General features: G+C 49.5%; 1 protein-coding gene across 1 annotated transcript in view; it reads left to right on the top strand.

The window, feature by feature from the left end:
* Window positions 1-15,435, top strand: part of EFCAB5 (EF-hand calcium binding domain 5) — a 68,679-nt gene that overhangs the window by 39,711 nt on the left and 13,533 nt on the right. Inside the window, 6 exon segments of the mRNA XM_087952838.1 lie at window positions 12-226; window positions 2,573-2,729; window positions 6,847-7,136; window positions 8,919-9,091; window positions 11,450-11,678; window positions 14,620-14,772. Coding sequence (XP_087808964.1) covers window positions 12-226; window positions 2,573-2,729; window positions 6,847-7,136; window positions 8,919-9,091; window positions 11,450-11,678; window positions 14,620-14,772 — 1,217 coding nt within the window.

The raw sequence follows: 15,435 nt of genomic DNA, 5'->3' as shown, positions 1-15,435 counted from the left end.
TCTCTTTCCAGATCTCCGCCTGGGCATGATCGAAATCCAGGCCCGGGGCCCCCCGGCCTCCCTCCTCCCCTTTGAGAAGAATTACCTCAACCTGCCCCAGTTTGTGCAACTGATGGAGACCTTCGTCAGCGACGGGGCGTCCCTGCCAAGGCTGAAGAAGGTCACCGAGTTCTTGAAGAAGGGGTACCTGCAGACGGAGGCCGAGAAGTTCAGCCACCTGGAGAAAGTAAACACCTGGAGGCCCCCTGTGTCCAAGGAAGGGATTCAACCATCCCAGCAACCGGTTCGCTGCGCAGTTGCTGGGTGGGCGTGGCCACGGTGGGCGTGGCCTACCGGAACTTCCGGGAGGGCTGTTTTTCATCCTTTCCCAGAGTCCTGAGGCTTCCCTCGGGCCTCTGGGAGAGCGAAAACAGCCTCCCCCCAGGCTCCCGAGGCCATTTCCAGACTTCTGGAACTCCCAGAAGGCCGGGATTTCCCCCTCTCAGAGCCTCTGTGTAGACCCTGCACTTGCCTGCCTTGAAAATGGGCCGCGTGGTGACTCCAGGGAGGGGAGGGGTGGGCAGGGCCAGAGGGTCAGGTTCAAATACCGGTTCGGCAAACCAGATGCCAAATTTAATATCTGGTTCTCCCGAACCAGTCCAAACCGCTAGAATCCCACCCCTGCCTGTGTTCCACCCGCAAAAAAACCCACTTTCCTCAAGACAGGTGGCCCACCACTTGCAACCATTTGCTTAGTGACCATTTGAAGTTACAACGGCCCTGGAAAAAGTGACTTAGGACCATTTTTCACAGTTGCAGCCTCCCCGTGGTCACGTGATCAAAATTCGGATGCTTGGGCAACTGACTTGTATTTATGACCGTTGCTGTGTCCCCTGGGGTCACATGATCCCCTTTTTGAGGCCCTCTGACCAGCCAAGTCCACGGGGAAGCTGGATTCACTTAACAACCGGGTTAAGAGCCATGGTGACGCAGCGGTTTAGAGCGGAGTATTGCAGGCTGACTCTGCCGACTGCCAGGAAGTTTGATCCTGAACGGCTCAAGGTTGACTCAGCCTTTCGTCCTTCTGAGGTCGGTAAAACGAGGACTCAGATTGTGGGAGGGCAAGAGGCTGACTCTGTAAAAGGGGTATAAAGCTCTGTAAAGCGGTATATAAGTATAAGCACTAATGCTTGTGAAGGAAGGAAGGAGAGAGAGAAAGGAAGGAGGGAGGGAGAGAGGGAGGAAGGAGAGTAGAAGGGAGGGAGAAAAGAAGGTCTTGAGTTTACTGTAGGGGAAGGAGAGAGGAAGGAAGGAAGAAAGAGAGAGAAAAGAACTTTAATGTAGGAGGGAAGGAGAGAGAAAGGAAGGGAAGAGAGAAATAAGGGAGGGAGGGAGAGAAGGAGGAAGGAAGGAAAGAGAGAAAGAGAGAAAAGAAATTTACTGTAGGAGGGAAGGAGAGAGGAAGGAAGGGAAGAAAGAGAGAGAAAAGAACTTTAATGTAGGAGGGAAGGAGAGAGAAAGGAAGGGAAGAGAGAAATAAGGGAGGGAGGGAGGGAAGGAGGAAGGAAGGAAAGAGAGAAAGAGAGAAAAGAAATTTACTGTAGGAGGGAAGGAGAGATGAAGGAAGGGAAGACAGAAAGAAGGGAGGGAGAGAGGGAAGGAGGGAAGGAGGAAGGAAGGAGAGAGAGAGAAAAGAAATTTACTGTAGGAGGGAAGGAGAGAGGAAGGAAGGGAAGACAGAAAGAAGGGAGGGAGAGAGGGAAGGAGGGAAGGAGGAAGGAAGGAGAGAGAGAGAAAAGAAATTTACTGTAGGAGGGAAGGAGAGAGGAAGGAAGGGAAGAGAAAAGAAGGGAGGGAGGAAGGGAGGGAAGGAGGAAGGAAAGAGAGAGAGAGAAGAAATTTACTGTAGGAGGGAAGGAGAGAGGAAGGGAGGGAAGACAGAAAGAAGGGAGGGAGGGAGGGAAGGAGGAAGGAAGGAGAGAGAGAGAAAAGAAATTTACTGTAGGAGGGAAGGAGAGAGGAAGGAAGGGAAGAGAAAAAGAAGGGAGGGAGGAAGGGAAGGAAGGAGGAAGGAAGGAAGGAGGGAAAGAAGGAGAGAGAAAAGAACATCTGGAGTTTACTGTAGGATGGAAGGAGAGAGGAAGGTAGGGAAGAGAGAAAGAAGGGAGGGAGGGAAGAAGGAAGGAAGGAAGGAAGGAAGGAAGGAAGGAAGGAAGGAAGGAAGGAAAGGAAGGAAGGAAGCCTTTGTGGTGCAGTGGTTAGAATGTAGTATTGCAGGCTGACCCTGCCCACTGCCAGTAGTTCAACCCTGACAGACTTCCGTCCTTCCAAGGTGAGTAAAAGGAGGAGCCAGAGTTTAGGGGGGCAAGATGCCGACTCAAAGAGGGCTGTAAAAGCACTGTGAAGTGGTATATAAAATCTGCTATGGCTATTTTTAGTAACTTAATGACTGCGGTGACTCATTGAACCCCCGTGGTAAGAAAGGTCATCAAACGGGGTGAAACTTACTTAACCTCGCTTAGCAGCAGCAATTTTGGGCTCATTTGTGTGTTTTCTAATATTGCCGTTGTCATCCCCCCTCCCACTCCCCCAGGTTCATCATTCGTCCATGTTGGTCCGACAACAGCTTCTCATCGCAGCCCTATTTGAGATGTGGGACAACGAATCTTCGGGGTTCTTAGAGATGACCGAAGTGGACACCGTCCTCAGCACCTTTAAGGAAGGCATGGAAGAAGAAGCCTTGATCAAGGGTGAGAGGAACGCAAAGACCTTCCCAGAAAAAAATAGCTGCCTTGATGAGGAACAGGACGCAGCCATCGAGGTGGTCAACCGTATTAAGTATCCTGGGGGTGCAGATAACCAACAATCTGAATGGGTCTTTCCACACACGTCATCCTTAGTGAAGCAGGCAAACCAGCATCTGCATTTCCTGCGTTGGTATGAGGAGAGCATCTCTTTCTCTTTCTGTCCTGGCCACTTTTTACAGGGGCATGATTGAGAAGCGTTTTAACAAACTGCATCCCTGTTTGGTTTGGTGGCAGCAGTGCTTCGAATAGAAAATCCCTACAGAGAGTGGTGAGGACAGCAGATAGAAAGTCCTTACAGAGAGTGATGAGGACAACAGAGAGAAAATCCCTACAGAGAGTGGTGAGGACAGCAGATAGAAAGTCTCTACAGAGAGTGGTGAGGACAGCAGATAGAAAGTCCTTACAGAGAGTGGTGAGGACAGCAGATAGAAAGTCCTTACAGAGAGTGATGAGGACAACAGAGAGAAAATCCCTACAGAGAGTGGTGAGGACAGCAGATAGAAAGTCCTTACAGAGAGTGGTGAGGACAACAGAGAGAAAATCCCTACAGAGAGTGGTGAGGACAGCAGATAGAAAGTCCCTACAGAGAGTGGTGAGGACAACAGAGAGAAAGTCCCTACAGAGAGTGGTGAGTACAGCAGATAGAAAGTCCCTACAGAGAGTGGTGAGGACAACAGAGAGAAAGTCCCTACAGAGGGTGGTGAGGACAGCAGATAGAAAGTCCTTACAGAGAGTGGTGAGGACAATAGAGAGAACATCCCTACAGAGAGTGGTGAGGACAGCAGATAGAAAGTCCCTGCAGAGAGTGGTGAGGACAACAGATAGAAAGTCCTTACAGAGAGTGGTGAGGACAGCAGATAGAAAGTCCTTACAGAGAGTGGTGAGGACAATAGAGAGAAAATCCCTACAGAGAGTGGTGAGGACAGCAGATAGAAAGTCCCTGCAGAGAGTGGTGAGGACAACAGATAGAAAGTCCCTACAGAGGGTGGTGAGGACAGCAGATAGAAAGTCCTTACAGAGAGTGGTGAGGACAATAGAGAGAAAATCCCTACAGAGAGTGGTGAGGACAACAGATAGAAAGTCCCTGCAGAGAGTGGTGAGGACAACAGATAGAAAGTCTCTACAGAGAGTGGTGAGGACAGCAGATAGAAAGTCCTTACAGAGAGTGGTGAGGACAGCAGATAGAAAATCCTTACAGAGAGTGGTGAGGACAACAGATAGAAAGTCCTTACAGAGAGTGGTGAGGACAATGGAGAAGATTATAGGAAGCTCACTTCCTGTTATTCGGGATGCTGCTTATAAGCGCTATGTGCTCACAGCTCAAAGCATTGTTAGAGAACCCCACACATCCATTTTACGATCTGTTTCTGTTGCTCTCCTCTGAGAGGAGGCTTCGAAGTATTTCCAGCAAGGACTTCCAGATCCTGTAACCGCTTTGTTCCCTATGCCATCCATCTGGCAAACTCGCAAGATCCGTTCCTCTCGCCATGCACATGTATACATCCAAACTAGACTGTGTTGTTTTTCTGTGTCATAGAATATGTGTGGGTACGCGCATAATTTTGTATTTATTTATTTTGTCATATTTTTATGCAGTGTGGCTATTGCAGGTGGTGACCCTTTGAGAGCTGTTGGCAACAAAATTTCATTTTGATGTATGCCAATTAGTGTACATTCAAAGTGGCAATAAAGTTATTCTAAGTCTAACAATATAGGGTCTCCTGCTAGAAAGTCCCTACAGAGAGTGGTGAGGACAGCGGAGAAGATTATAATAAGCTCGCTTCCTGTTATTCACTCCTGCTAGATGACTTTCGAGGTCCATTCCAACTCCTCAACATACGTACGACACCAATCAAGCCCAAAATGTATGTTATTAAGTACAGGCCTCCCTTTGTAGGCATTGCCACGTTTTGTAACGATCGCTAGGACCACAATTGAGTCCAAAACCTCCATGGCTAAGCGAGACAGTCATTAAATGAATTTGCCCTTATTTTACGACCTTTCTTGCCACAATTGTCCTTAAGTGAACCAGTGCTGTTTTTCAGTTAAGGACGACGACTGTGGGGTCCTTGATGCTCTCTGAGCTCGGTTGGTTTTTTTGCAGACGTTTCATGACCCAACTAGGTAACATCATCAGTGCTGGTGAGTGTGGGGTTTGTGTTGGTGGGAGTCTGCTTTTCTCCTTGGCACTTCTTTGATTTGGGGTCATTGTTTTCTGTCTGACTGTTTCTCTGGTGTCAATCCCTGCTTATCCGCTGGTGTTGTCTGCTGGGGAGGATGTTTTTCTGCTCTATTCGTTTCCTTCTTAGCTGTTTTATTGTCTCATTCGAATGGTGGGTAAACATGGTTCATCTCTCTGTGTCAATAGATGGCAGAGCCACAAATGCAGGAAGTCCTCAACTTACAACCACGCTTTGGGCCAAAATTTCCGTTGCTAAGCGAGACATTTGTTCAGTGAGCATTGCCCCCGTTTTACAGCTGTTCCTCCCGTGGTTGCTTATGGGTTCTTATGGGTTCGTTGAGATGGTTGTTAAGTGAATCTGGCTCCCTCATTGACTCCGCTCATCAGAAAGCCGCAAAAATTGATCACAGGACCCTGGGGACACTCCAACCGTCATAAATACGAACCAGTTTGCCAAGCCTCTGAATTTTGATCACATGACCGCGGGGAAATGCTGCAATGGTCGTAAGTGTGAAAAACAGTTATAAGTCAACCTTTTAAAAAAAAATTGTAACTTCAAATGGCCAGTAAATAAACTGTTGTAAGTTGAGGACTACCTGTACCGCAACGCTGGAGGTTTTTAAGAAGAGATTGGAACAACCATTTGTCTGAAATAGTATAGGGCCTCCTGCTTGAGCAGGGGGTTGGACTAGAGGACCTCCGGGGTCCCTTCCCAACTCTGCTATTTGTTGACACTTCTGCTGCTGATCCAGCGTGGGGCAGGTGCACCTTCTGATCTTGGTTTCTCCCATTCCTGCGGAAGAAAACAGCATGTTTTTAATTGCATCCTCTGAAAGAATCCGGAGCGGAGACCACCAGGTCCATTTCCTGGCAGTGGTGGGATTCAAAAAAATTTACTACCCGTTCTGTGGGCGTGGCTTGTTGGGTGTGGCTTGGTGGACGTGGCGGGGGAAGGATATACTGCAAAATCCCCCTTCCCTCCCCACCCCTCTGACCTGCTTTCCAGCTCCGTTCTCTTGTGCAGGGCAACCAAAGGAGACCCAGCCGATCAGCAGGGACTCAATGGGAGGCTGAGAATAGATGGGGTTGGCGGGGCCAGTCAGAGGTGGGATTGGCCGCTTCTCCCAACTACTCCAAGTTTCCACTACCGGTTCTCTAGAACTGGTCTGAACTGGATGAAGACCACCTGTGCTTTCTTCCGTTTGTTTCTCTCTTCCTTCCCCCTTCCTTCCTCTCTTCCTTCCCCTTTTGTTCCTCTCTTCCATCCCTTTCCTTCCTCTCTTTCATCCCTTTCCTTCCTCTCTTCCTTCCCCCTTTGTTCCTCTCTTCCATCCCTTTCCTTCCTTTTTTCCATCCCTTTCCTTCCTCTCTTCCTTCCCCTTTCATTCTTCTCTTCCATCCCTTTCCTTCCTCTCTTCCATCCCTTTCCTTCCTCTCTTCCATCCCTTTCCTTCTTCTCTTCCTTCCCCTTTCGTTCCTCTTCCATCCCTTTCCTTCCTCTCTTCCTTCCAGTGATGGGATTCAATTTTTTTTACTGTGGCCGTGGCTTGGTGGGTGTGGCAGGGGAAGGATATACTGCAAAATCCCCCTTCCCTCCCCACCCCTCTGACCTGCTTTCCAGCTCCGTTCTCCTGGGCAGGGCAACCAAAGGAGACCCAGCCGATCAGCTGGGACTCAATGGGAGGCAGAGGAGAGATGGGGTTGGCGGGGCCAGTCAGAGGTGGGATTTTTCTGGTTCTCCGAACTACTCAATATTTCCGCTACCGGTTCTCCAGAACCGGTCAGAACCGGCTGAATCCCACCTCTGCTTCCTGGGCCCCCAGCCGAAAAGCACAGGCCCCGGGCTGACCCTTACGTCCTCCCTCTCCCCTCCCGCAGCTAAGAAGCAGCTCCCTTTCCCCACCTGGCACCCCAGCGGGATCGTGAAGTTAACGCAGAAAGACTTCCAAATCTACATCGAGCTGGTGGTGTCCGAGCTCACCGGGCCCCAAGAGGAAGTCTTGGACAACGTCGTGGAGTTCCTGATGATGGCCGTGGGGCGCACCCACCTGGAACGGCTGCGAGGATACACCCGGCGCAAATGGCTGCTCCGGATCGAACACGCGGCCATGACCAGCGGAGGGTGCATGGAGCCCATCTACCAAGAGGTCTTCAAGGCGCTCTCCAGGGTGAGGAGCTCCGTCAAACCAGGCTGGTCACGGAGCCTCGGACTCGGGACGGCACCGAGTGTCAGGATTCCAGCGATCGCCCTCATTCAATCATGACTCTCGAGCCAAACTTCAAAAAGACTTCCAAGGGTTTATTGGAGGCGACATGCTGGCACTGACCTGGATGAAGCCAACTCTGGCCTAGGTCATTTCCAGTCACCTGTTCTGACCCAAACCTGGTTCCAAGGAAACCAACACCAAACAGAGATAAAAGCAAAACCTTTTCAAGCTTCTCTGCGAATTCTGTTAATTCACGGTTAAAAGGCTATTAAAACTCATTGTCTCTGATAAGAACGAGCCTTGCCAAGGTGGTGCAAGGCTGCCAAGAACACTAGATAAAGTTACTAAGAAATATTTCAAACACAAAGAGTCTCCAAACACAAACTAAGAGAATCCGAACGTCCACAAGGCTCGAGTGCAAAAACGTCTTTGCTTCCTGCAAAGAACTCCGGTTTCTCAGCTGGCTTTTATCTCTTAAGGGAGGGGCCATCACCTTGCAGCCTTACTCCTGAGTCGTCCGTGCTGCTGCAAATGCTCTTTCCTTCAAGCAGCCCTGCACGCACACGCACTGGACACAGGCTCCTCGGGGGCCTCTTCCTCACTGCTGCCAGCCTCCACAATCTCCAAAGGCAGCACTCCACTCCCTGATGGTCCTGGCCCCATCCCTGCATCACACACAGGCCCCACACCTGAGTCCTCGCTCTCCGAGGCCCCAGATGTCTGCACCTGCTGCCAGCGAACCACAAAATCACCTGTGACCAGGGGTGGGATTCGAATTTCTTAACAACTGGTTCTGTGGGCATGGCCTAATTTGTGGGTGTAGCTCAGTGGTCACGTGACTGGCTGGGCATGGCTTATATGTAAATATTGTAAATATTTATTTGCCTTCGGAGATTGTGGAGGCTGGCAGCAGTGAGGAAGAGGCCCCCGAGGAGCCTGTGTCCAGTGCGTGTGCGCGCAGGGCTGCTCGTAGGAAAGAGCAGCTGCAGCAGCACGGGCAACTCGGGAGTAAGGCTGCAAGGTAATGGCCCCTCCCTGAAGGGATAAAAGCCAGCTGAGAAACCGGAGTTCTTTGCAGGAAGCAACAAAGTTTTTGCACTCAGGCCTGGTGGACGTTCGGATTCTCTTAGTTTGTGCTTGGAGACTCTTTGTGTTTGAAATATTTCTTAGTAACTTTATCTAGTGTTCTTGGCAGCCTTGCACCACCTTGGCCAGGCTCCTTCTTATCAGAGGCAATTACTTTGAAACAGCCTTTTAACCAGGAAGGAACTAAATTAGTAAAGAATCATTAAAAGGTTTTGCTTTTATCTCTGTTTGGTGTTGGGTTTCCTTGGAACCAGGTTTGGGTCAGAACAGTCAGCTGTTTGTCTTCCTCCTCAGATTCAGACTCTGACCGGGGGAATGACATTGAAAAACATTGCATTATGGGCCAAGTCTCTTTTGCCTTCTGGCTGGCCAGTTCTGGGAATTAAAATCCACCTATCTGCAAGCTGAGAAAATTCGCATTATGGGCTTAGTTTCTTCTGGGTGCTGGCTGGGGAATTCTGGGAGTTGAAGTCCACTCATCTTCGATTAAAAGGGTTGAGAAAGACCGGCCTAGTGAATCTTCCCTGTGTATGGCGTTGGACGTTTCAAGTCCAAGGGACTGGTAGGTCCTTTGCAAGTCCAAGATTCGAGGTTAGGGTTAGGGTTAAACTGCCCCATAATTTAGGGTGATACGTCTGCACTCTCTCTCTCTTGCAGGACACTGATGCCCACGGGAACAAGAAGAAAGTCAGCGCCTACATCGCCCTTCTGGAATATAACATCGTTGCCCCTGACCGGGGAGACATTCTTCTCCGCTACGTGGCTTGCACGGAAGATGATGCCCCTTATCTCCTCAACCAGATCCTTTTCATGGATATGCCAGGAGTCAGGTAAGGGACTCTGATTGGGCAACCATCCATCCATCCATCTCCTCCATCCATTCGCTCGTCAATCCATCAATCTTTCAATCCATCTATCCATCCCATCCATTCATCCAGTCACCGTTCATTTGAGCCATCTATCCATCCATTCATCGATTTTTGATCCAACCATCTATTCATCCCATCCATCTATCTCATCCATCCACCCATCTTCCCATTCGCTCATCAATCCATCCATTTTTCAATCCATCTATCCATCCTATCCAGTCATCCAGTCATCGTTCCTTTGACCCATCTATCCATCCATTCATGGATTTTTCAACCATCGATCCATCCCATCCATCTATCTCATCCATCCATCCATCTTTCCATACACTCATCAATCCATCCATCTTTCAATCCATTATCCATCCCATCCATTCATCCAGTCACCATTCATTTGACCCATCTATCCATCCATTCATGGATTTTTCAACCATTGACCCATCTCATCCAACCATCTCACCCATCCAGCTGTCCATTCACTCATCAATCCATCAATCTTTCAATCCATCTATCCATCCCATCCAGTCATCCAGTCATTGTTCCTTTGATCCATCTATCCATCCATTCATCGATTTTTGATCCATCCATCCATTCATCCCATCCATCCATTAATCAATTCATCCATCCATCCATCTATTAATGCCTCCATCTATCTCATCCATCCATCCATCTATGCATCCATCCATGTATTCATCAATCCAATTTTTCAATCTATCCATCCATCTCATCCATCCATTCACTCATCAATCCATCAATGTTTCAATCCATCTATCCATCCCATCCATTCATCCAGTGACCGTTCATTTGAGCCATCTATCCATCCATTCATGGATTTTTCAACCATCTATTCATCCCATCCATCTATCTCATCCATCCATCCATCTTCCCATTCGCTCATCAATCCATCAATGTTTCAATCCATCTATCCATGCTATCCAGTCATCCAGTCATCGTTCCTTTGACCCATCTATCCATCCATTCAAGGATTTTTCAACCATTGATCCATCTCATCCATCCATCTCACCCATCCAGCTGTCCATTCACTCATCAATCCATCAATCTTTCAATCCATCGATCCATCCCATCCATTCATCCATTCATCGATTTTTGATCCATCCATCCATCCCATCCATCCATTAATCAATTCATCCATCCATCCATCTATTAATGCCTCCATCTATCTCATCCATCCATCCGTCCATCCATCTATGCATCCATCCATGTATTTCATCAATCCAATTTTTCAATCTATCCATTCATCCCATCCATCCATTCCCCCATCAATCCACCAGTCTTTCAATCCGTCCATCCATCTATCTATCCATATCTATTTGCCAACTGCCTGCCTGCCCGCCCATCCCTCCCTCTATCCTTCCCACCCTCCATCCACCCATCAATCCATCCATCTATCCATCCAACTATCCATCTATCTATCCACTAGCTCGATACCCGTGCTTCACTACGAAACTATGTGGTCGGGCTTAGTTCTTGGAGAGGAAAATAGGGGAGGGGAGGAAATTCTGCCTCTGCCTACCAGCATCCATCGGTATTCATCTGGCTAGCATCCTGTCAATGTGTTAGAGAGAGTTGAAGGCTGTTTGGAAATTGAAACAGTATTTGCTGTGTGAGCAAGGAGGAGACAGCAAGGAGCCTGGGCGTGGCTTAGCTCAACTGTTCTGTACTAAAGCTGCTTGGTGCTGTGAAACTGAAACTCCTCTGCTTGTGTTTTGCCTTTGGAAGAGATTTCTTTTCAGGTGGGGAGTGGGAGTAGAACTCCTTAGCATCAGAGAAGAAGGAGAAGGAGAAGGAGAAGGAGAAGAAGGAGAAGGAGGAGAAGAAGAAGAAGAAGAAGAAGAAGAAGAAGAAGAAGAAGAAGAAGAAGAAGAAGAAGAAGAAGAAGAAGAAGAAGAAGAAGAAGAAGAAGAAGAAGAAGAAGAAGAAGAAGAAGAAGAAGAAGAAGAATATACACAATGCTAATGCTCTGATAGTCATTTGGAAAAATCCTTTCTTAGTGAGCCCTTAGAAGCCAAGAGGAACCTACAGGCCAAATGTCAAGTTTGTAGCCTTTACCGTTCTGGGGATTTTGTGAAGATTCATGAGTGGTCTTTTGCATATGTGTGTGTGTGTGTGTGTGTGTGTGTGTGCATGTATGTATATATATTTTCATCGATCCATCCATTTTTCGATCCCTCTGTTCATGCCATCCATGCCTTCCATCCATTTATGGTACCGATTATGAGGCAGCCCCCTCCTCTCCTGCTGCTGCTTTGCTGACCCCCCCTCACCAAAGCCTCTCTTCCCTCCTGCACCCCCACCCCACAGCTTCGCAGCTGTCTTGGATGACAAGCCCATCCACGTCCCCCGAGTCCAGCTGCATGGAAATACCCACTTCTGGAACCCAGATCGGCCCCGAGACGAGCAAAGGGGCTCCTTCCTGGTGCTGCCGCTAGAAGATGTCCAGAGAAGGGTCTTTGGCATCCTCGGGCTGGATACCCTCCAGGACAAGAACGAAAAAACCATCTTCATGCCCCACGAGATCCGCTACTATCAGGTGGGGGTTAATATGGGTAGTCAGGACTGGGGGGCGAGGGGTGTGTGTGTGTGGAAGTGATGGGGCTTGTCTTGATTTTTTTTTAATAAATTTTTATTGGTTTTTAAAACAAAACATAAACAAACAAAACATAAAAACATCAAATCGTCTTCCATATAGGTACAGACAGCGTGCCGGTTTGGTTTACAAATTGTTTTGTGCTTCCATTTCATAGTCTTCAGTTATAATTATCTTGATTTTGTGAGGAAGATTTCATTAGCTATTCCTTTGGGGGAGTTTACAGGAGGGCAAGGTAACATTTCGCAACCTTAGGGGCTTGAATTCCTGACCCAGCCAGCCGACTTTAAGAGGGGTGGGCTTCCAGCCTTCCACTCCCAGAATCCCCCAGCCAGCCTGCTTTAAGAGGGGTGGACTTTCACTCCCAGAATCCCCCAGCCAGCCGGCTTTAAGAGGGGAGGACTTCCACTCCCAGAATCCCCCATCCAACCTGCTTTAAGAGGGGAAGGCTTCCACTCCCAGAATCCCCAGCCAGCCTGCTTTAAGAGGGGTGGGCTTCCACTCCCATTATCCCCCAGCCAGCCTGCTTTAAGAGGGAGGACTTCCACTCCCAGAATCCCCAGCCAGCCTGCTTTAAGAGGGAGGACTTCCACTCCCAGAATCCCCCAGCCAGCCTGCTTTAAGAGGGAGGGCTTCCACTCCCAGAATCCCCCAGCCAGAAGGCTTTAAGAAGGAGGGCTTCCACTCCCAGAATCCCCAGCCAGCCATGCTTTAAGAGGAGGACTTCCACTCCCAGAATCCCCCAGCCAGCCTGCTTTAAGAGGGTGGACTTCCACTCCCAGAATCCCCCAGCCAGCCTGCTTTAAGAGGGATGGACTTCCACTCCCAGAATCCCCCAGCCAGGATGCTTTAAGAGGGTGGGCTTCCACTCCCAGAATCCCCCAGCCAGCCTGCTTTAAGAGGGGAGGACTTCCAGTCCCATAATCCCCCAGCCAGCCTGCTTTAAGAGGGATGGACTTCCACTCCCAGAATCCCCAGTCAGCATCCTTTAAGAGGGGTGGACTTCCACTCCCAGAATCCCCAGCCAGCATGCTTTAAGAGGGTGGACTCCCAGAATCCCCCAGCCAGCCTGCTTTAAGAGGGATGGACTTCCACTCCCAGAATCCCCAGCCAGCATGCTTTAAGAGGGTGGACTCCCAGAATCCCCAGCCAGCCTGCTTTAAGAGGGATGGACTTCCACTCCCAGAATCCCCAGCCAGCCTCCTTTAAGAGGGTGGACTTCCACTCCCAGAATCCCCAGCCAGCCTGCTTTAAGAGGGGTGGACTTCCACTCCCAGAATCCCCCAGCCAGCCTCCTTTAAGAGGGGTGGACTTCCACTCCCAGAATCCCCCAGCCAGCCTGCTTTAAGAGGGGTGGACTTCCACTCCCAGAATTCCCAGCCAGCAGGCTTTAAGAGGGGAGGACTTCCACTCCCAGAATCCCCCAGCCAGCCTGCTTTAAGAGGGGGACTTCATCTCCCAGAATCCCCAGCCAGCCTGCTTTAAGAGGGGTGGACTTCCACTCCCAGAATCCCCAGCCAGCCTGCTTTAAGAGGGGAGGACTTCATCTCCCAGAATCCCCCAGCCAGCCTGCTTTAAGAGGGGTGGACTTCCACTCCCAGAATCCCCCAGCCAGCCTGCTTTAAGAGGGTGGACTTCCACTCCCAGAATCCCCCAGCCAGCCTGCTTTAAGAGGGGAGGACTTCATCTCCCAGAATCCCCCCAGCCAGCCTGCTTTAAGAGGGGAGGACTTCATCTCCCAGAATCCCCAGCCAGCATGCTTTAAGAGGGTGGACTTCCACTCCCAGAATCCCCAGCCAGCCTGCTTTAAGAGGGTGGGCTTCCACTCCCAGAATCCCCCAGCCAGCCTGCTTTAAGAGGGTGGGCTTCCACTCCCAGAATCCCCCAGCCAGCCTGCTTTAAGAGGGAGGACTTCCACTCCAGAATCCCCCAGTCAGCCTGCTTTAAGAGGGAGGACTTCCACTCCCAGAATAGAATAGAATGGAATAGAACAAACAGAAAAAGAATAGAATAACTTTATTGTCACTTTAAATGTACACTAATCGGCATACATTAAAATGAAATTTCACTGCATATAGCTCTCAAAGGGTCACCACTTCCAATAAAAAGTTGATGAACATGACAAAATAAATAAATAGGTAAATCAATACAAAATTATGCATATAGCCACATATATTATGTGCCACAGAGAAGCAACACAGTACAGTTCGGATGTATACATATACATGGCGAGATAAATACCGTGTTTGCCGGCGTATAAGGCGACCCGGCGTATAAGACGACCCCCACCACCACTGGAAACGCCCTCCAGAAATCCCTGGGGCTGCAGCGGCAGGGCAGAGTGCCAGGGCCGTGGGAAGAGCAGTAAGGCTGCAGCCTCGGGCGGAGCGAGGCGGCGGGATGAAGCGGGAAGCGACGCAGGGGATCCAGGAAGCCAGAGGCGCCTTCGCTGCGTCCAACAAGCCTCCGAAAGCCGGCAGTGGATATACCGGCGTATAAGACGACCCCCACTTGGAGGCATGTTTTTGGGGCAAAAAGTCGTCTTATACGCCGGCAAATACGGTACATCTTGCAAGTTTAGCAGATGGAGGGCATAGGGAACAAAGTTGTAACAGACTCTAGTAGTCCTACTACAGATACTTGTGTAGTAGGGGAGCAACAGAAACAGTCCATAAAGTGGGTGTGTGGGGTCTCTAACAACGCTTTGCGCTCTAAGCCCATAGCGCTGATAGATAAGCGGCATCCTGAATAACGGGAAGCGGGCTTCCTATATAATCTTCTCCGCTGTCCTCACCACTCTCTGTAGGGGCTTTCTATCCGAAAGCCAGCATGCTTTCAGGGGGGTGAACTTCCAACCCTAAATGACCCCTTTGCCCTTCCGCAGGGGATCGCACACTCCTTCAGCAAAGCCTACCATCACATCCGCACCCAGCGAAGCCTGCTGCAGATTATCCTGGCCGGGGTGGAGTGGCTCTCAGGCCGCGCCCTGGGCCTTCAAAGCATCACCGCCTACTTCATGGAGCCGGGAGAGACTCAGGTAATTCTATTATAATCTGGCCTGAAGTTTGTTCTCCTTCGTAATAGCAAGTCCTCCACAAACAAACCGAAGAGAGTACAGGCTGAGGACCACCTGTATGTAGAAGAGAGGTCTCCAAACTTGGCTAACTTTAAGACTTGTGGACTTCAACTCCCAGAATTCTCCAGCCAGCTCTTAAAGTTAGCCAAGTTTGGGGGACCTGTGGATGGAACTAATTTCTCTGCTTCTGCTGAGAATTGCCAGCAGGTGGAGTTTATGCTCTATGATTGAAAACTCCTTCGGGGCTCTGGAGTAGAGGAAAATTGCAACTCTACATAGAATACAGAATAAGAGTTGGAAGGGGCCTTAGAGGTCTTCTAGTCCAGCCCCCCTGCTCAGGCAGGAGCCTTTTCTCATTTCAGACAAGTGGCTCTCCAGTCTCTTCTTGAAAGCCTCCAGTGATGGGGCACCCACAACTTCTGGTGGCGAGCTGTTCCACTGGTTCATTGTTCTAACACTCAGGACATTCCTCCTTAGTTCGAGGTTGCTTCTCTCCTTGATTAGTTTCCATCCGTTGTCCCAAGAGGCAATTGGACTTTCTTGTTTGTTTGTTTTTTCTTTGAAGACGTTTTGCTTCTCATCCAAGAAGTCAGAGCTGAAGCAGCTTCTTGGATGAGAATTGAG

The sequence above is a fragment of the Notechis scutatus genome, chromosome 1 (assembly GCF_049901735.1).
Source record: "Notechis scutatus isolate UNSWTSFEM ecotype Mainland chromosome 1, rNotScu1.2, whole genome shotgun sequence".
NCBI classification, from domain to species: domain Eukaryota; kingdom Metazoa; phylum Chordata; class Lepidosauria; order Squamata; family Elapidae; genus Notechis; species Notechis scutatus.
Note: the sequence above shows the minus strand (reverse complement) of the source record. Positions and strands in the feature narration are given on the sequence as shown.